General features: G+C 42.9%; 1 protein-coding gene across 2 annotated transcripts in view; it reads right to left on the bottom strand.

Moving 5' to 3' along the window:
* The window catches only part of cntln (centlein, centrosomal protein), a 112,132-nt gene that overhangs the window by 48,016 nt on the left and 42,188 nt on the right, over window positions 1-21,928 (bottom strand). For both annotated transcript variants that reach the window (XR_007448922.1, XM_049571394.1), the window contains exons 13-16: window positions 18,730-18,846; window positions 6,386-6,486; window positions 3,571-3,668; window positions 2,038-2,567 (exon numbers count right to left, since the gene is read on the bottom strand). Coding sequence is in view for 1 of the 2 variants with exons in the window: in XM_049571394.1 (XP_049427351.1) it covers window positions 2,038-2,567; window positions 3,571-3,668; window positions 6,386-6,486; window positions 18,730-18,846 (846 nt within the window). In the remaining variant the exon portion in view is untranslated. The remainder of the gene's footprint in view (window positions 1-2,037; window positions 2,568-3,570; window positions 3,669-6,385; window positions 6,487-18,729; window positions 18,847-21,928) is intronic.

The following is a 21,928-nucleotide window of genomic DNA, read 5'->3' as shown; positions in this document are numbered from 1 at the left end:
AATTAATGTTTTTGAGGGTTTCTCCAAGGGGAATATCCTTAACATAAATCTTATGATAAAATATGTAAACTACATACAGTGTATATGTCTGCCTATGCTTACAGATGTCACCATATACACTCATATGGTAAACCTTATCTGCATGCATCAAGAAGATGTTAAAACTTGTTTTAAAAAATCTTAATCAATAACATTCTAAAATAAATTATTTTTCTTGATAAAAAGGAGTGTTCATTTCTCTACAAGTATTGCACTGTTTATTAAAAAGGCATTAAAATGGATTTGTCTATTTAAGTAAAATCAAAATCGTGTTTATTAACTTATGGCCTTGATGCTCTGTCATGTGGCCTGTGTGCCCTCAAAGAAAATTGCCCGGCTGCAGGCCAAGTGGTTTGGTTCCTGAAATTACAGAATCCTAGGCCTGCACACCACATATCCCTACTAAAAGAGCAATTCCACACAGTTCAGAATGATATTCCTCTGCCCCTCTGCTCCCATTCTGTCCTGCTCTCTAACAAAACTGCTGATCTGCTCAAAATGGTCAGCTGCCTCCAGCAGCTCAAAACTTGAGAGAGGAAGCCAGAGGCAGCGATAAAAAGGGAGGGAAAAAACAAAGACTTGTCAGTAGCCTTAACGAGTCTGACATCTTTATTTGGTATTATTTAGGCCAAACTTCCTTAGGCAGTAATACTGTATTTCCGGGAGCGCCTACCAGACATATTGCTGAAGAAGACCGCTGCGGGATAAGAGACGCAGAAGGCTTTACAGTAACAAATCAGTTGACAGGTGCCTTAAATAAGACAACATCTCAGTTTAGACTCCTTCTTCACAAATCCACTTAGATCCTCCTCTCAGGTAAAGCGTATATTAGACTGCTGCTTATTAGCCACATGGAGAGGCATTAGGAAAGCAGGGCATAGCTGCACCCAGTCCCTGTTAAACGGCCTCATGTGGATTGAGATGGGGTGGATTACAGCCTGATGAATTAGTTGGTGAAGAGATGGGGAGTTAGCAGGACCGAGCAAAAAAGGGAGCGGGTAGAGGGAGGCATACAGGGAGAGAAAGTGAAGGGAAATAAATATCAGCGATAGCTGTGAGTGTTTGAAATCAAATCATTCCGACCATCACTCAATAAATGTTGGCTCAGTGGCTTTTTTGCATAAAACATACATGAAATAATTACTGTCGATGGTTCTTAATTTAGAGGGTGTTAAACAGCTTGTAGACATCTGGTACTGAGCCGAGTAGGGTCATTCAAAATTTATCTAACTAAATTAAGGAGAGGAGAGGAAAGAGGAGGGCGGGTAAGATGGAGAAGAAGTGTGTGTATGTGTGTGTTGGGAGGAGTTTACAGGGGTGGCTGGAGGAAATAAGAAGAGCACACACACATTTGTGAATTGACATGCCACAAGATAACCAACATGACTAGACGCAGGGTGGGGTTAGCTTCCATGCTTGTATGGTTGTGTGTGTGCGGGTGGAGGAGATGGGTTGGGGGGCCTGGTACTTGCAGGGGGATCCTTAGCGCTGTCAAGGGGGGGTTAGTGAATATGCAAAGGACCAGTAAATTAAATCAAACTGCCAAACTGTCAATTTCGGGGTAGCGTGACTAGTGCATGAAAATGGCATCACTGGAAGGTATCAAGGCTTTGGCGGCCCCCTTATCCCTTGGCTTTTCTGGCATCAGTTCAACTTTGTGTGGAGAGGTGGCTAATTTTGCATGCAAATTTCAGTCAATAAGCTCCAAGCAAGGCGTCCCAGGATATTTCAAAGGATCTGACAGTAGTTTCCCCCTCCTCTCTCCTTCTCTCTATCATTCTTGCTCGCATTCTTCCTTTGGCTCCTGAATACCAACTAGACAGAAGATGAAATTCAATCACCCATTTGCTTACGCTTTGCATATGCACGTTGTCCCCTCGATGCTGCGTGGGCCCCCCACAATTCAGCCAGCCCACCCGCTCCATTCCTACCACCTAAAAATAATGAGGAGGGAGGCTGTGAGAATAAGTGCATCTGTGTGTGCGTGTGTATCATTACCTATCTACGCTCATGTCCTCCCACTCGTCCTTAGTGGGACTGGGGCTGCGGCCTTGCCAGCTGATGGCTTGATTGGGGCTGACTGTTCGGTGGCTGCGCTGATGTAGCGGACCTCTGAGCCTGGCTGTTTTGAATTTGACCTTGCTGCTAATGTTGCTAGTAATCCCGCCTGGCCGCGTTGGTGCTGCTACACGGTTCCTATAGAAGTCCCTGGCTGCTCTGAGGATCCCCAGCTCCTGTCTCAGCTTCAGCAACTGATGATGAAGCTTGGTAACCTCTTTCTGAGAGGCAGCCAGCCGGCCTTCTAAAGCCATGATCTCGCAGCGATGCTGCTCCCCCTGGGCCAGGGCCTGGGCCCGGGCTGCCTCTTCACGGACAGCTTCCTGGGTTTGCAGATGATCCAGGGAGGCTTGGAGTCTGCGGCAGTTGTGGGCCAAGTCTTCCTTGGCCTCGAGTAGCTGCTCTTTCTCCTCCCTCAACCTCTCTGTCTCCTTCTCCAGGGACACCATCCTCCGCTCCAGCTGTTCAATCTGAAGGAATCAGAGATACGTGGCCTCAGTGGTACAACATGGTTAGTTTTTTTTCCCTTGCATATCTGTCGTTTTTACCATAAATACTCAAACTTCTGAACATATTGCTCTTGCAATGCTTGTAAAAACAACAACATGCCAAGTCTGAATTAACCCTGTGTTTTTTGTTCTACAGACTAAGTTATCAGTGAATATTTCTATGAGAAAGGCCAATTCCTGATATGACCTGTGTGTGGTAGCGTGCACACAGTGGTCTCCCTCCCCAAACATTTCCTCAAGGGTGTATAGGCCAGTGCATAAATGGTGTGTGTATGGCTAAACCAATGAGGGGGGCAATATCCCACCCCAGCCTGGCAAGGCCGTGGACATCTGACTGGCACCCCCTCACCCTGATCACCCTCATCAACCAGGAGCACTTAGTCTACTTGTTAGATCTTTGGTGGAGACTGTTTAAGAGAACACTGCATGCCTGCTGGGTTTGTGCCTCGAGGCAATTTTTCCCTTTTATTTGGTTCTCACTCTGCCCGCTGGTGAAGCCTGGTACCTTTCAAACAAAATTAGATGGCTATCCTCACTCTTGATGATTCACTGCCATGAATGCAGAAGGGGGGCAGCATATAAACTCATGCAAGCAGGGGTTTTAAAAGCATGTATGCACAAACATGTGCAACATACTAACAGCTCAGATATGACATTTATGTTAATGTATCCGCTGTTTACTAACATAACGTCATACAAATTTCTCTTCTCCACCCCTACAGTTATTATTTGTCGTTATTTTATTATCATTTTCTTAACTGTAAGACAAACACACAACTTTCTGTCACTTGATTTGGAAATGACAATATGACCAGTTCTCCAAAGAGTAGAAAGAACACTTCTGAATCATTCTTGATTGAGAAAAAAACACATTTTCTGAGAGGCATTGTGCGTAGTTATGGCTCTGTAGGGTTTCTTTTATTGGCAATGACAAAGAACACTTAGTGACTGCTTAGTGCCGTACCTTTTTAAATGACTGTTCCATTCGTTCTGAAGAAACAGAAAGCTTTTTCGGAGTGCTGCTTTTGACCTGGCGCTCCTCCACCACTTTGTGAAGCAATTCTGCAAAGGGGAACAAAGCTCGTTATTGTGACATGGTGTGTCAAACTCAGGCTGCTCAATCAATAGAATGATAATAAAGAGGGTACATTAAATCAATTAGCATTACTACGGTCTAATTTCCCCCCTAAGGTCCGGTTTCTTCGTTTTTCTTTTGTCAATCAAATCAGAAGGAGCACAGAATCCCTGATGCTGTTTTCAGAGGGACGTAAAATTTTCACACTGCTAAAACCCACATCCTGTTTCTAAAATCTCATCAAGTAGCCTTTTAATCTCCTGATTAACAAAAAGGTGCTTTATTTAGTAGGAAATACGAAAACGGTGTTCAAAAAGCACACATTGCTACATGCTATGTGCAACCTCTCTCTAGGGATCTAAAACAAACGAAGAGAAGTGCTTGAATCCCTGGTGAACACACAGCCCCAGGCTGCACTGCTTTGTAGTCCACTATGTTTCCCCAACGGACAACTAATCTCTGCAGACTAACATGCTGCTTTATTCTGAGAACTTCAATAGTGGCCTTGGCAAACATATGATTTAGTCTTTATGATAACAACAGAATGAATGCAGGACTGCTTGGGGATTTGATGCACAGATATCCATGTGTGCATACACAATCCAACAAGCCTCAGTGTCACTGTTTGACATACAGCATATACCTGCAAAAGCAGCAATACCTCCTCATCTCACCTAGATGCAAAGGGCAACACAAAACAATATAAAACTTTCTGCCTTTCATTCTCTCCTGTTAAACATTTATGACAGGACGACCAAAATAATTTGTACAATGAGGCTGGAAATATTAAATATTCAGGACCTTGACTTTTCAGGTCAGTTGATCTTTTGGAGAGTGAGTTGGAAAAAGAGGCCATAGAAGGGAGAGTCAAAAGAGTGAGGGTTATGTTGTGAGGAGCCGCTGCTCCCTTGCTTTGCATTTGACGCTTTGCCCAGGGAAGTTTGTTACTTTGAATTAGCCTGCTCTTTTGTCTTCCCAGCATGTCACATTCAATCAGACAGAGCACCAAATAGGACAGGAGGGCTGCCGTGTTCGCTGGGTACATAACCAGGTTGGGAGACAATTATCCAGCTCCGGCGCTGGTGGCTTGGGAGTTGGCACCTCAGCACTACCTTGATAAGAAGACATGGTGGCTCCCTAGTCACCCACAGTTGGAGGAGGTCCTGGCACTGCGGCATATATTAACGTCCCTCCCACGTCTCCTCATGGGCTGCAGCACAAAGGCCCTTTTCCTTTCATCTGCTGCCTTTCGTTAGTGTGATCCTGGCGTGAGCGTATCAACCCTCCAACCCTTTGATCGGGTCACAGAGGTTCTTTGGGAGCACATGTTGTGGCCATTCACATTTTTTACTTAATAATGTTGACTTTAATTCCTACTGACATTAAACATATTGATTGTAGTCTAGATGTAAATATTCCAAATGACATCAAAGATGATAAAGCCTTATTTTCAAAACAAAATAATAAACATGACCCGCATTCATTTTTTTCACACAGTTTGTGGTAAGATAACAAAATCATCATGATGTACAATTTAATTATTTTGACAAATATATGAAACTAAAATAGAAATAAAATAGGCAGTGCCTCCGTGGCTTAGTAAGAATCTTTGTCTTTCCCTTTAAAAAATTGTTGTAAAATAGTGTTGAAGTGAGTCTTGTGTTTTAAAAAGTGTTATTTCAGCAAAACAATACACAGTACGGAAATGTAAAGTGCTTTATATCCTAAATATATAATATATTTAATGGATGTTTTTTAAGCTTGGTACCAAGAGTGTATTTATATACAGAAAAAATACAGCTCTAACATTAGCGGTAAAACAATAAAAATAGCAGTTCTGGGGAATACACTGTGTGAAGCCAATCTCTGCACTGGGCAATGCTTTTGTTTCAGTATCTTTTGAATTTTTACCTGATAGAAACTGGAAAAATATTGTACACGATAACACAGAAGACAAGAGAGATCCGGCTCTTGTGCAACATTTATATTTAGTGATTATTTGTCTGACAAGATGTAAAATTAAGTGTCTCCTTTCAAAAGAGCTTATTTCCAAGTATTCCTGACTAAACTGTCAATAGGAGAGGATCCACTATTTTAATTAGTGCCATCCTTTAAATCACATGCCTGCATCTCCAACAGACACCATCATTGGTTGTGAAGAAAATTAAAGTGATGAAGGACAGATTTGTTATTGAACTAGTTAATTAAGGCCAACGGTTGCGGTGGTCAGTGCCTGACAAAAGGTTGCAGATTGGCTTGAAAAGCGATGCGCTTTTTAACATTAGGAATGATAAATGCAGACAAGATGAACACCACTTGATCTCTCAATCAATTGGCAAGGAATTGATCAAGTCTTAATTGAGTTGTCGTATTAATTCCACCGGGAGTTGTCTTATTAATTCTGCTCCCTAATACACATGGCCCAGAGGTAAAAGGATGGCTTGAAGGTGCTGTCATGTTGAACACCTTTGTGATACTTCCAGGGCTTTTTTTTTTTTTTTTACTTTGTACTTTAAGTCTGTTCCCCATCCTTGGCATTGTAGAGAGCGATAATGAACGCAAGAATAACTGTGTAAGAATTCAATTTGGGCAACATATTTTCATACCAACAGAAAGGAAAAAAAACAAAGGATGATTTTAAAGAGCCATGTTCACCAAGAAAACAAAAAAAAAAGAAAAAAAAAGAAAAGAAAAAATGTTTCACCTTGGTGCTCATTAGCAAGACACAAGTGGAGCTCCTTCACTGTGGCCCGGTCCATGGCAGCCTGGACTCGCAGCATGTCCCGTTCTTCTTCCACACCAGCTCTGCAATCACGCACACATAATGAACTTTTCTTCACACAGCTCTTACATCAAATCTATTCTTCAGCAAATATAAATGGCCTAACAAAATATGAAATAGATGAATATGAAACCAGCACTGTATAATGAGTATCTTTTTAAATCTCCACAAATATCACTCTGTGGACTCCTTTACTGTAGAAACTTTTATTACACATTTCAACTTGAATCTTACGCACTGGCTTTCTCTTCCCAACAGAAAAGACGACATGGGGAAGAAATCTACTAATTAAAATGCTTTTTAATTCATCTGGAAATCAAAGTGACAAGCAACATGAAACACCAAGGTAGGAAAGTACAGTGTGCGCGTGTGTGTGTATCATCACAGACAAACACACTGGAAAGTGTGCCCAATTACCTCTCTGCAATTAGCTTGATTCCTGCTAAAGGCTAATTATGTGGAGCCATGCTCGAGACTTTGCACTTTCAAGTTATTATTAGGACCCCAACTGAAGTCTACTGAGGATACACACAAGCCCGCTGAGACAACCACACCTGAAACACACACCTAATTTCCCTCCCCTCTGCTCCACAGAGTCAGAGAGAAACACTAGAAACAAGCTCCTGCTACTGGTGGCATTCTTCCCTCAGTTAACCTCATTACAACAGTAGGTCTTCCTTCTGACTGACTTCTTGAGGCATGCGGCGAGTGCAGCACACGCGATACACTCTGAAGTGTTTCAGGAGTAACAGGGCATTTGTGGCTATAGCGAACTGTGAAGAGCATAATGGCAATTAACTCAAACTAGACACCTGTTTCAACCAATCTAATTTTGCTAGATCAACCAAGAGATTTTTCCATACATATGCCAAGACAGTGACTTGGGAAAAGTTATCGCCATAGCACAGGGAAGGAAAGTAATTAGCTTTTTAGCCCACACAGTCCAGTGGAGGCCTGGTCTAATGGCTGACCGCAGCTTAAATAAGTACACAAATGACTCTCCCTGAGGGGGGGTGAGGAAGCAGATGGATATGTGTCGCTCCTCTATAGATTTTCCTCCATAAATGAACTCAAGTCGATGAGGCACCGGCACTGCCTTATGTGTCCAGGCTGTTAATGGGACAAATGAGCTGAAATATGCAGTATGTGAAAGGAGCCCGTTCCATCTCATGTTTCTCTTTTATGCCTTTTCGGATGCTGATGGTATTGATGCTAAACCAAAGTTCATATGCAAAACATTCAATTTTGTTGAAGGATAAGCATACTTTCTTGGATGGAGCAGGGATTAGATTGCAGATGGAGTTCATTGGCCAGGGGCCTCCAGTTTCACATCATAACATTCTGGAGATGGAAGACTATTGCATCCTTATTCAGTAACACTCAGTTGTTGCAGTGTGTGCAGCAGTCGCCCACAGAAAGGGAATTATCAGAGCTAGGGATGCTACAAAGGCAATAATACAGATTTGGTGTCTTACATTATTTAATGAAAGTAACAATAAATGCAAAGCCAAAACAATTTACACTTTTAGACTTTGGTTTGTTGGCCAATTTTAGTTTAGAGCAGCCATTTTGTTGCTTCTGCTCTGGTTTTGTTACGTTAAATGATGTCAGTCGCAATGTTACAGCACCAAGAGTTTGTTCTATATCAAAACAGCACATTTGGAATAGGGCTGGGCGATGTGGCCTATAATTAATATTGCAATATTTAGGCTATATCGCAATATATATATATATATATATATATATATATATATATATATATATATATATATATATATATATGAGTATTTGAAATTCCCTCTAAACTACTGTAGACTACTAAAATATAAACTACTACATTAAAGCAGCTGTGCAGAACTTTTTACCATTTATAAAACTGTCCCTAGTTTGTATCACCCCCCCTTGAAGATCCGCATATTAATTTGAACCCAACAGCGACAAAAAAGCCTTTCTCTATATGGCTATTTAGCGCAGCCTCGGTCGGGTCGGACACAGCGGAAGTCAGCAAACCAGAATACGGCATCTGGAGGCGGAATTAAGTCTGCACGCCCGCAGCGGCTCACAGCCATTAAACCACAGAAGAAGAAGGAGCCATGTTTACGAGTAGGATTTAAGAAACAGACTAAATGACATGTAGTAGGGAGTAGTGAATGATTTCGGACACATTGCACACTCTTGTACAGTAGATGGTGGTATGCACCTGGAAGTTGTTTAAGATCCGCCAGTAAATTGAGAGAAGAAGAAGAAGAGCCGTGTTTACAGAGTGTTCTTCGAGTAAGCAGTACACAACGGGCATTGCTGAACACATAACAATTTTACCAGATGTATCTATAAGGACTTGGTTGTACTTTCGATGTCATGGCGGATAAAGAAGGAACACCATCTAAAAGAAAAAGAACAGAAGAAGGCTAAACGGGACAGTGATAGGGCTCGAGCCCAAAAGTGTGTAAACCTCGGTCGGGCATTCACCAAGTGGAGAGAGCTGAGAGATTTGAAAGGTTTTAAAACTCATCCTGAGTTGGCCCTTTTCCAAATCGACAGGTATGTAATTTTTGTTTTTATTTAGAGAATATACCGCAACTTGTTAGACGTTGTTTCACTTCAATATATGATGACATGGAAGTTATAAGCAAGCTAAATGTAACGTTAGCTGATGTGAACTGCTTTTGTCTAGTAACGTTACAACAAACACCACAAAATTATCTGTGACTGTGACCATGAACACAAATATACAGCAGGCAGTTGTCCTCAGTTTATAAGAAATTCAGAGCTACACCAGAACAAATGCCGGCTGCAGTCGTAATTTTACGACACCAGGCTGTGGATGTCATACTGCTTCGACCAAAGGGGGCGCTATAATCAATGAAAACGTAAAGATCCACACAGCTGCTTTAACTGCTGTAAAATAAACTTAAAAGTAAAGTATTGTTATAATGAAATAAACCAAAGCAAAACCACTGGTGCTTTTATTCTGAAGCACCCAGCTCGTCTCTGGATGGAAGTGTCGATGTTTTAGCTGTGAACTTGAAGCTTCCGGTCAACAGTTTGCTGTCAGCAGTTACAGCAGCGCCGTTAAACGTGAGGGTTTATTCACTGTCACTGGCTAACTAGCGCTCCAGGTTATATTAATAATATTTGCATGTCACACTGGTGCTCAGTGGTCACAAAATGACACACAATCTGGAGCCCTGCAGATACAAAAACACACACCTCACCTCCACACACTCTATTGGCCAGGACAGAGAGATCTGGATGGGTGGGGGAGAGTCTGTGACATATCATGTTTGTGAGTCTTTTTTTTCTTCATTGTGTCTGGAAGAGGTAGACTGACATAGGAAAGAGAGAGAACCGAAACACCGTCATGTCAGTGGATTAAAAAGATGATGTGAAAATTTGATATATTTCATTTTATACATACCATGTGGAACAAGCCACAATACATTGAGTATATAATTACCCACCTCTAAGTTGGATGTACTGTCTGTCAACACTTTTAGTGAATTTGGTCAATGACAGAAAATATTTATTGATTTACACTGCTGAAAACAACCTTGTCTCTTTTCCTTAGGCAACACGTCAAAACAAATTTTAAAACTAAGAAACCATTTTCAGCAGCACAAAACTGTTTCCTTGTTGGCTCCAACCCTCCCATACAGTCTCACTCCTCACACTTTGCTTCCTTGTGCGAGTACATCATTTGATAAACAGGTGCTTACTACTTTCAGCCTATCGGGGTCCTGATGATGGGAAAAGAGTAGCTTTGAGAGTTCGAAAGAATGTTTAGGCAACACTGTGAGGCTGCAGAAGCACTGAGCTAAATCCAAACCTCAAGGAGCTGTGTTTTAGATCTGCATCACATTATAGCCGCCTCCACCTGAACCGAATTCCAGACCTTTTCCCTACGTTAGACTTCCTCCAGTAACCTGTAATTTATCTGAAATGAAACCATGTTCTCCTGTCATATCCTTGCTAATACGCTGGAGAAAAGGCTCTCGACAGCCATACCTCCTATAGAGTGTTCAATTCCTTTTTTTTTTTTTATTTTTAATCTGAATGATAAATCAAATTAAGCTAGCCACACAATTTTCAATTCCCTCTCAACCCGCCGCTTTACCTAAGGTAAAATAACACTCAGCGGGCATAAAAGCAAAGGAGGTTTCTTGGCAGAGACCAAACTAAAGGCACCAGACAGGTGTTATGTTTGGTAATGATGTGGTCTGCAATGTAAGTCTGTGTCTCACGCCGCTCTTTTGGCCCCATTTTTGAAAACATTTTCTCTCTCGTGCAGCGCTAGAACTTCAGCCCTGAGCTATCCACTCCATGTCATTTGATCTCGTCTCTACCAGTGTTGCACCTAACACAGCTTAGAGCACAAACTGCCAGCCTCCATCCACAAGGGTGTACAACACAACATCATCTGCAGCAGCCATTGTGCTCTCACACGCCAGCCTCCTCTTGGTTTCTTGCTCGGCACATAAAAATACACAGGAACAGCAGGGAATAGGGTGAGAAAGCGAAAAAACCTCTGGCATTTTTATCGCTGGGGAAAGAGTCTTGTTTTTGGGGGGTGGGGTGGGGGGGATTCCCTGATGGTTAAACTCAGGCTAGAGGGCTGTTCATTCATGGAGGGAGTTTGGGTGGATAAGCCACTGCTGTCAGCAGAAATGGTGACTGGTGGAGTTTACATGGCTCAGTGCTGTATTTTAGCTCTGGGTAATGCAGCGGCAGCAGCAACAGTGAGTCTTTAAGAGTTAGGTTCTCCAGCCACAGGCCACTGATATGAGACATTAATGGGGATTCATGTAATAACTACTGGAGGAAACAACTTAGGAAGTCCACAGTATTCCCTGTTTAAGAGGCTTGTTGATGCTGCTAGGTATTCTAATAATAAATAAGACAATATCATAATGTTGTATTTAATAAACATGAGGAGCAAATAGCACTTCCGCAGTCAATGACTATTTGAATATGAGAGGAAATAGGCACATTACATTCTCTACTGTGTGTGTGTATGTGTGAGGTTTGGTTCTTTGAAACAACTCTGTTCTTTGTCCTCTAATTTTATCTCGTTATGGGACTGGCTAAGACTTGATGGTGCACTGAAGCTTGCAACATAATTACAAGCTAAGTGTAAAGCAAGTTTTTTTTTTTACACAATAATTAATTTACCAAATAATTAATGAAGGAAAACCTTAGTTGTATGAATTAAAAACATGCATAAAACATTCTGTTTGTGTGTGTGCGCGTGTGTGTTTGTGCAAGCAAATGTGTCCCTCCTCCAACTAAGCCCTGGTCCGGGGGGCAAAAGACTCTCATTACTTCTAATACCTTTTAGCAAATCAAGATGAAACGAAAAGGAATAGAGGAATATGAGGAACATCGGGGTAAACTTTATTAAACTTAATTAGTGTCAACGTCGCTTATTGGGGAGGTTCACGTCCATAATGGTCACTCTCTATAGAGGAGCTTTCACTGCTGCTGCACTGCAAATGATCTCAAAGGCTTTTTCCCCAGTAATCGCTAGCTAATTTATGCTTTGATGTCGTCTGAGTATAGCATCTTAAGTCTGAGGGTGCACTGCATGTGTTTATTCTGTTTATGGGGCCTAAATAATCCCTGCCTCTTTTTACCAACAGACCTTTAACAACAATTAACAAGCACGGACATGGAGTGCCGCAGACAGATGCATAATGAGGCAGATAAAATGATCCCACTGCGAGTTTTCTAGCCCACCCTGCCCTGAGTTGCTTACCAGCCATCTCCTACAACCAGAAGGAAATCTCAATCAAAAATCATCCTTGGTGTCACCTGGTTTATTGTCTGTCTTTTGCATTAAAAGTACTCTAGTGAGATACTGAGAGATATTATAAACAGGTTACCTGTTGAGAGATGGGTCTTCATGTCAGATTCTGTCAGTGTTAATCACATGACTACATAAAGGAGAGGCTATTTTTGTTGTAGCATTGTTTGCTGGCAAAGTAGAGAAAGCAACAGGACAGTCCCACACTATCAAGGAAACCTAAAATCATATTACCTGAGATCAGAAAGAATTGTCAACCCATTACACTCTGTTTTGAACTCCAGTTTGACATCGCGTTGACTGTAACTGATTTCCCTGAGGTAGAGGGATATGATTTTCCCTAGCCAATCAGTAGAAATCTATGTTATCCCCCCAAAGCTAACATAATTTTAGGTCCACGCTGATGTGTAGCCACGCCAACATACTTGCTTTTACGGGTTAAAGAGTGGAGAGCATCATCAAAGTAGAAAACAAACAATGTTTGGCAAAATTAAGAAGATGTGTCGATAGAGGACAGCCTCGATGGCAGCGTCAATCTTGTCTATAGTGTTTGCCGTTGTTGTTATTACCATTGGTTCCAGCCCGCTGCTTAACGGCACTTGAAAGTACTGTTATTCCCATCCATGGCTTTAACTGGCTAATTGTTACTCCCTTCATGGTGCTCATTGTTTATTTCAACTGAGAAATGGCTGTTTCATGTTACGATGCCACACGAAGTTGGTTAGTCTAAGGTTGGAACCCAGGCAAGAAATCACGAGAGTACTAGCATCAGGGGTCGTGTCAAAGCATTTTTTTCCCCTGAGGCCCGCATATTTTTGAATTGTTTGCAATGGGAGTGCCACATATTCACACTATACTACAAACGGCAGCAGCATGCTAAGGCGCTGAGTGCTGCCCATTTGGCTTTTTTATTTCCTGAGTGCTGAGAGTTGAAAAATGTTCAGCTTTGGGTAAAATGCTGCGCTCGTCACTGTCATTTTCTACCCAGCTGCTCAATCCCGGTGGAGGAGAGACAAATAGGCCTACCACGAAAATCAACAAAAAAAGTGCTGAACAATAACAATGGAGGAGAAAAATATCAATATCTTTTATTTACTGTATATGTACATTTCCTCTCATGAACCTAGATAGACCATCAGGTCTGTCTGCTCTACAAATATGCTTAAGCCTTCCCTTCATCTAGAAAAGGTACTCTAAAGGTGCGGACACACCAAACCGACATCAAAGAACTAGCGGCGATGAAAGCTAACTGTTGCGTCGTCTATGTTGCCTAACGTTGCCCTGTGTCAGTTGCATTTGAACACACTACACGGACTAAATCTAACGGCCAAGTGGCACGTACGTTCTGCGCCTGTGTGAGAGAGAGTGGAGTGATAGAGTGATACATCCTGACAGCTGAGGGGTTTCCTATCTGTGCAGCCCAGCACCTCCACAGACTATTACATTCAAGACAGCCCGGTGTTTCCTCCGCAAGCTCCACTTCACTCAGCTTCACTCAGCTGCCCGATAAACCTGCTGCGTCTTCCCACTTTAACTTGGATAACAAACCAGGGCTCGGTGCTCCGGTTGGATCCAAACGGAGAGCTGGGGCTAGCTCAGAGACTAGTGGAGGCTAACTGGCTGTGCGTCCCTCCGTCATGCTGCGGCTAATGCTCCGCTTGCCTCCCAGCTAGCACTGGCTCTCCATTTGAATCCAAATGGAGAGCTGGGGCTAGCAGAGGCCAGGGCTAGTGGAGGCTAACTGGCTGTGCTTCCCTCCGGTCATGCTGCGGCTAACATTCCGCTAGCTGCTCCCAGCTAGCTCCGGTTTCGTATTCAGGTTAAAGAGTGAGAGGCAGTGGATCTGTGGGGCAGCTGAGTGAAATGGAGCCTGAGGAGGAAGCACCGGTTAGCCCTAGTTTCACAACAGGCAGATTCCCTCGCTACAGGGGCGAGGGAATAAAACCTAAACAGCCAATTAGAGTGATCTCTTTTGCCGACTAGTTCTGCCGCCGATTCAACATGCTCAATCGACCGAAAAGCCGCCGACGCTGAAGGGCCGACAGTGTGGGACACACCTCAAAAACTAGGCCGACAGGCGCTCACCAACGGCCCGATTTTGGTCGACGGCCGACCGTCGGCTTGGTGTGTCAGGGCCTTAACTTGGAATGAAATTTTTACTTCCCGGCTACTCCCTATCATAGCATCCAAGCACAACCACAGACAAATTGAATTATTTTTAGGTGACAGAAAAGACACTGAAAAGTGTGTGGAGTAGAAGTTAAAACTTACTGCACCTTACTAATGCCTGAGTTACAATGAGATATTTGTGCACAAGGGTGTGTAATATGTACTACAATGCACTACATGTACTAAAAAATAATATGCATAACATCCTGCTAATAGATCTCTACAACTTTCTTGTAACAGGTTGTCAAAGAATAAGCAAATTGCTGCTTACTGCATCCTTAAGTCGTTAGGATGATCCATGGGGAGCCAGTAAATCACCTAAAAGAGCAGACAGGCAGACCTGTTTCACCTTCTTGCTCAACCTCTTACTCTAGTGAAGAGATTAGAGGGAAGGCTGGGCTTCATAACCTTCTCTTAACACTGTGGGGACCCACTGTGCAGGACTTATCCCAGCAATATTCATTCTGGGAAACGGTCATTTGGGCCTCAAGACGGTGTTTTACAAGTGCTGTTTTTGGAGGAGGTGATAGGGAGCATCTGTGCGCAATATCATGACAATAAGGAAGAGCAAATGAGAATGAGTTTAAACAGAGACTCTCCTCTAAAGACAGCCACTTGCCATTTGGAGCTTTATAAGGGGCCTTTATTTGGCCCTAAATTCTTCATCTGCCAGGAGTTAATTACCCATTAGTGGATCATTGCTAATACTTATCGAGCATAACCTTCAGAAGCACAATCATTATACAGTAAATACGGTCAACAGAACAACAAGGTGCAAATGCTTTCCCAAGAGTTTCCTTCGAGTTGTTTCCACAAACTCTTGTTGTTGTTGCACTGTGATGGACACACTTCCGCCTTCTACTTTGCCTCTAAACGGAGATTTGCATTGCAGGGAAGTAAAGATGTTTGGTTAAGCTAACTTCGTCCACAGTCCCAACAACCTTATCTGTTTCTGTTCCTTCCAACAACAGGAGAAAGCGAGGAGTGGAATAGAGATGGGCAGTATGCTTTCGCTTAGTTTAACACACTGAGCTGTACGTGTGTGGAGATGCGTGCCCTGGAACGGAGAGTTTTTCTAAAGCACAAGTTTAAAGACCTCAGACAAGTTTACTTTGCACCAGCCACCCGGGTAAGGAGGGGCCCCGGGGGCAGGAATGGAGGAGATGAGGTGGAGCCGGTCAGGGGCACATGAAGGGGATCAACACTAACCCCAGAGGACAGGCCAGTTACACAGCTAGGAAAGAGGCCAGCCGCTCTCCATCCCTCGTGGTTTACCTCGCAGGTCAGTTCCAAGGACCCTGCGTGTTCGCTGTAGTCTGCTCAGCCCCCTCGCCCCACCCCCAGACCATCCAGTGCTCAACTCTTCTCAGCTCGAGTCGTGGCCGGGCAGGCAGGCAGGCGGATGGACATCCCTTAACAGGCAGCATCGGCGGCACTAGGGCTGCTAGCCTGTAATTAGCTCGGACAGCTCAGGCTTGGAGAGAGGCAGCCGGGCTATATCATAATGAGCTCAGCTGGGATTAGGAGGACAGGGCAGGGGGGTGAGCAGAGGGGAAAGCAGTAGAGGGGGTGGGGGGGGGCAAGTACCAGAATTCTGGCCTCAACCTACTGCAGCATCACAGAGGGCCGCAGGGAGGCAACTGGGAAGACAAGTAGGAAGAGGACGGTACAGAGGTATAGGATAGAGGAGGGAAAGAGGTGAGGAGAGGTGAAGGCTAGGGGAGATTGGAGAGACTGTGGCTTTAGGCCAAGCTTTGTGTAGCATCATAGAGGGTCAGTGTTAGTGGTACGGTTATAGGGGCTTCTCTAGATCAAACAAGGCAATGGCTATGCTACACCCAGAGACAGACTTTAAGACATAGACAGGAGAAAAGAAAGAGAGAAGGAAAAACTGAGTAACAAAGAAAGAGTTTAAATGAAAAGCACCTCTTGAAGAAAAGTCCCACTGTGATTATCATCACAGTCAATATTTGAGCTAATCGCACAACTACAGCTCACAGCATGGTTTCAGTAAAAAAAAAAAAAAAAAATGGTGCCAGTCCACGTGTCCTGAAATATTTCAATGTCCACGACACATGGGCAACATTCAGGTCAAGTGTATGTCAAATGATGTACGTAAGAAGCAGACTCTTACAGCTGCTTCTCTGTAAGCTCCGCTAAATTGCTAATAATACTAAACCACTAAATTTAAGCTCTTATGTCTGTTTTGCAAGCCTTGGTGGTTCTTTCTGTGGTTGGCTTGGACGGTGGTGGGCATCTGGCTCTAAGTAATCATAAGCATGAGGAAATCAACTCACCAGGCTAGCTAGCCAGGTTGATGATCTTACAATGTAAACATGAGTAAACACAGGAAAAGATGGAGAAGAATGGGCACCAGCTGAATCAACATCCTGCTAGCCACTGTACAGATGTTTATCAGGAACTGTAATTTGATTCACCAAAATGTGGTGAAATCCTGCACAGCGGCATTCAACCAGACATTTCCATCTCTACATACCAATCTGACAGAGATGAGCGTTCTGACAAGAGAAGAATAGGAGGCCTGTACTTTACAATGAATAAGGACTGGTGTATCAGTGGGAATGTGAGGTGCTCCTGGTCCAGCTGTGGGTAACTGCTGTAACACGTCACTGTGCAGAGGCGACTGCAGTGTGGTGCTGCTGTGTTCAGGAGGAACGACCCTTCGGATTGTCTTATTGGGGTCGCGATGTGTGGACAGTTAAATCATTCCAAAGAGTTGGATTACCAGAAGCATCTGGAATCATTGACATTTGTATGGCATCAGCCAACAAAATAAGAAGAATGAAAAAACAGAAGGACTAAATCACAGCGCTTAAGTTAAAGGAGTTAAAGTTGTACCATGTATTATTTCCATGTGACAAATAAATGATGATTGATTGATTGACTGACTGACTGAAGTATTAAGGTTGTTGAGCTTGAAATCAATTGACAGGCAGGCTAAATGAAGAACGACATCATCAAAGCATGCAGCTTTAATATTTAATTTATTGCAGTGTAGGCTACTTTGCTTAAACATTATATTCCAAATAAATTAAGTCCCTTCAACAGAGTAACATGAATAATTTAGTTATCTTAAAAATAAATATTATGTGAGCCTACATTCATGAGGGCAACACATGGACACAAAGAATTTCTTTTAGTTTTACACCATGTCCGAAATGAATGTGACCCGAGCAAGAGTTAGCGAAAATCAGTTTGATTGCATCGTTGTTTTTAAATAGAATGTCCCAACTTGCTTGTGTTGAACTTTAGTTGGACGTCTTGTTTCTATTAATTCCTGTTGTTCGTTTTGGAAGCATCACAATGGAGGAGACACGGCTGATTCATGAAGTTGAAATGAGGATTTATTTGATGATACCTCCTAATTTCACTACAAAAACCTTAATAAGGTGACAGCTGGCTGGTGGGATATCACCAGGGAGCTGAAACATTCTGGTAAATGAACAGTGATAACAGCAACCTATGCCAGTGAAGATTCTCAGTCATCCAGATCATGGTAGCACTTATGATAACAGCAACCTACTTCCTGTTGACAAAATGTAATTTCCAGTATAAGTTCTAATCCATCATCTAAGTGGTTACAGCTCCAGGTCCACAACTGATCCTCCACTGCTACGATATAGTGATTAAATTAATGTATGTGCCACAGCAATCCTTTTGAATTTGTGGTCCATTACTTTCTGATCAGGTATCTGACACATAGGGCCTAATGTTACTATCAATATTATAATAAAACAGCAGTGATGTGGAAATTAGACAAATTTTAAAATATGCCGGTATTGTCATTGTTTTAAAGAGAAGATGATTGAATAAAATATGTAAGTATTTATGGGACAGGTTTTTGATATCTATCTTATTTTAGGTATGTAAAGTGTCTAATTGACACTCACTTAATAACAGCAGCAACAGGACTACAGTTTGGCATAAATGTTCCATTGAAATTGCAATTATTTCACAAAGACACAGCTAGGGATTCTGATAATGTGATTTTACTTCCTGCACTTTTATGTGTGAATTTTTGGGCAGCCAATTTTACAAATGAGCACGGAGTCTAATGATCTTGCTTTGGCCCCTGCTGGCTGGTAATGATGTGGAGGGCTAGGTGGATGCTGTGAAGCTGGGAAGGGCACACTCAAATTTTAACACCCACAAACAAGAAGGGACAGTGGGAGTGTGTGTCGGTGTGTGTGTAGATTGAGAGAAAGACAGTTGTAAACATCCGGAGCAGGTATTTATCTGTGTTTCAGCCAGGCAACTTTGACAGCGGGTGACTTACTTTTCAATGGAGAGTTTTCTGGTGAGGTTTTTCAAGTAGGCCAGCTCATTCCACACCGCATCACTGTTCTCTTGTCTTAGCTGCCACGGTTCTGCGCGCTGCATCCTTCCACCTGGCCTTGGACACACGTATGCAAAATATAAGTAGAAATGTAGAGGCAAGCTAAGGTGCAGATAAATTGAACAGATAGCCTCACTTATAGTATGCACGCACACGCACACACACACACACACACACACACACACACACACACACACACACCCACACACACAGAACCAGACACTTAAAGCAAACATACTAACAAGGGGAAATGGTTGGTACTGTACATTATCTTGCTGCCTCTGGCCAATTCACATGGGGTAACGAGGCCCCTTAGTCTCACTCTGTTTTTGTTATTCAGCCATCTTTAGCAGTATTCAAATGAGCAGCCTTGACTTTGACATTTCAGTGGCAAATCATGTACACACGCATGCATGTTTGTTAAAGCCCAGGGCACTGCCCGTGTGGCAGGGTGGTGGACCATTCCCTGTGTGCCATGCAAATGTAAATAATGGCAAAAACACACTTGCAAACGAGGTCATTCAAATGTCTACACCTCACTTATGAATACTTAATGACACTTTGTGCTCAGTGGCTGCCCCTTCCATTGAACTTCCCCTTCAACTCTCACACACACACACCCACACACACACACACACACTCTGTCCCTACTGCCCCCAACTGCATCCCTGCACACACCGAACTCATCAATCAGTCTTAGCCCAGCACATTCAATTCCAATTAGCCTTTCATTTGCAAACTAAAACGGCTTTTAGTGAAAAATCCACAGATTGCAAAAGTGGCAGATGAGAAGAGAATACCATTTTTGTCTCTCTCTTTCTCCCTCTTACACACACACACACACACACACACACACACACACACACACACTACAGTTTCTCATTTTTACTTAATCAATGAGACAGAGGTGTGGAAATGGATTGTGAGGGTCACTGCTATTGCGGAGGGCTCCTTATCCCGTGGTCATTATTGGCTATGTAGACACAGCCACACAACGCTAATACTAGTTAAACCCCGGTGCCTGGGAGTTGCAGGCTACTGAGGAACGGCAAATGTTTTCATTTAATACTGCTAATGCCCCTGTGAGCAATTTGGAGCCCTTGAACTTATTCCTAGTATATGTGCATGTAAGTGTATATGTGTGCTGGGGTTAGTTTCCCAGAGTGCAAAGCTACTTAACGGATAATCTCACTGTACAGTCACAGAGACTGATACACTTTTACTCAATCTACTGCAAGCACTCGGTGAATTCAGCCTGAGCTATCTTCACACTGCCTGGAGCTGTAAAAGTACATGATATTTTACCCACAGCTCTGTTTTAATTCGCTCTGTGTGATTTTTAGGAATGTAGTGTATCAACTGCATTCCTTATGAAAGGTGTATGAAGCTTTATTAAGTCACGGTAAAGCTTTATACATTTTAATTTGTTTACAGTGGGCCAAAAAGCTGTTGAACATGGAGCCATGAGAGAGCTATCTTCTTCAGGCCTCAGTGCTTCCTCCCCTATGGTATCCTAGTTTCCATTATTAAGCAGGAGGAAATAGAGAGAACTTTTCCACGCTGCTGCGGCTAATTGCTCTGATTCAGGGGGAATCTGTTTATGGGCGCAACTTTGATCAGAGTACGGATGCTTTAATAACCTTTAATTTTATTTGCTCACCCCCATCATCCCCAGTCTGATTAAAAAACTTTTTCCCTTCTCTAATATAAATAAGAAGTTGGCTTTTTCCCCCTCTCCTTCATACCATTTTGGGAAAATATGGTGGTAATGGTGAATGGCAGGGTGGTTTCACTGGGACTGGCCAACTGCACTCATCCTGCATGCTAATAAGCCGACGGACCCCGCGTCTGCTCTGTGATTGGCTGGTAGTTCTATCCTGGGTGGGACTGGTTATCACATACACTGGTGACGTCACGCAGCAGCTGGCCATACAGCAACCAATTGTCTAATTCAGTACTTTACTCTGCTGATGAGAGGTGAAGATTGATAAGAGGGAAACTAAAATCTAGAAGGTATGGGAGACATTATGTTAATGTCTAACACTAATATATTTTAGTTGAGGTGCACTGTGTGTATTTAACAGAAGTTGCTGTAAGTACAGGCGTATGTGTGTGTGTGTGTGGCAGGTAAGGGGGCTAGACACATTACAGTCTTATCTTTTGGTCCTGCACACAAAAGGGGAACAAAAACGACCCCCCGCATCTTTCCAAAAAGGCAACAACACAGCATGGAAGCTACAGGGAAATCCCTAACAAGCTCGAAATGCAATGAGACTCGACGCCTATCCCCACTGACTTGTTAGGGCCCTGATTTCCCAGCACTAATGGGAGTATTTAAGTCATTTTCTATTGTCTCTCATTCAGGCTGGCATTACCCCAGTGGGTTTAACAGCTATTTAAGGATGGGGCTTAATGCCAAATGAATGCCAGGATCATAACATTGAGTGACTGGCTGGTGCCATGGAGGGCTCTGACTGAAAAGGGCAAAGCTGCCTATTGCATCAATTTTATGTCAAATCAGTCATGAAATACAAATACACTGACACTGAGACTGCAGATGTATTATTATGGATTTGCAGGTCTGCTCAGCTCTTGACTCTTAACCACAGCCCTGTTTGTCTTATCATACAAACATACATGTTTTCTCCTCTCAAAATCAAGGCAGTCTTTGACAAAAGTACATTATTTCACCTCACAGAACATTTCTTTGATAACCTGCTAAAATGTAGAACAGCAGCACAACTGGTGTTGACTCCGAGAGTTCTCTCTCTCTCTCTACATCTCTCTGTCTTTGTTCCCACTGTCTCAGACACATGCTGTTGAGCCGCACTGAGCTGACATGAGCCGAGTCGAGCCTTGCGCTGAACACGCTCTCTCACTCACTCCACTTTCACACGGGCTCACATTGCACTGCTGTTTTCTTTAATTAACCCGGAGAGAAAACAGCTGACAGGGTCAACACTTTGCTCCCGCGCGGCCACCAAACATATGCACCTTTATTTACATTTTAAAATGGACTTGATGATGCTGTTGGAGAAAAGAAACAGACACAGAAAAAGTGGGAAAAGACTGGGAGAGACAATGGAGAGAAAAAGACCAAATATTAATGACATTTTTCCAGCACATTTTCCACTTTGTG

The sequence above is a fragment of the Epinephelus fuscoguttatus genome, linkage group LG3 (genome assembly GCF_011397635.1).
Source record: "Epinephelus fuscoguttatus linkage group LG3, E.fuscoguttatus.final_Chr_v1".
In the NCBI taxonomy this organism is placed as follows: domain Eukaryota; kingdom Metazoa; phylum Chordata; class Actinopteri; order Perciformes; family Serranidae; genus Epinephelus; species Epinephelus fuscoguttatus.
This window is presented reverse-complemented; position numbering and strand designations above follow the sequence as displayed.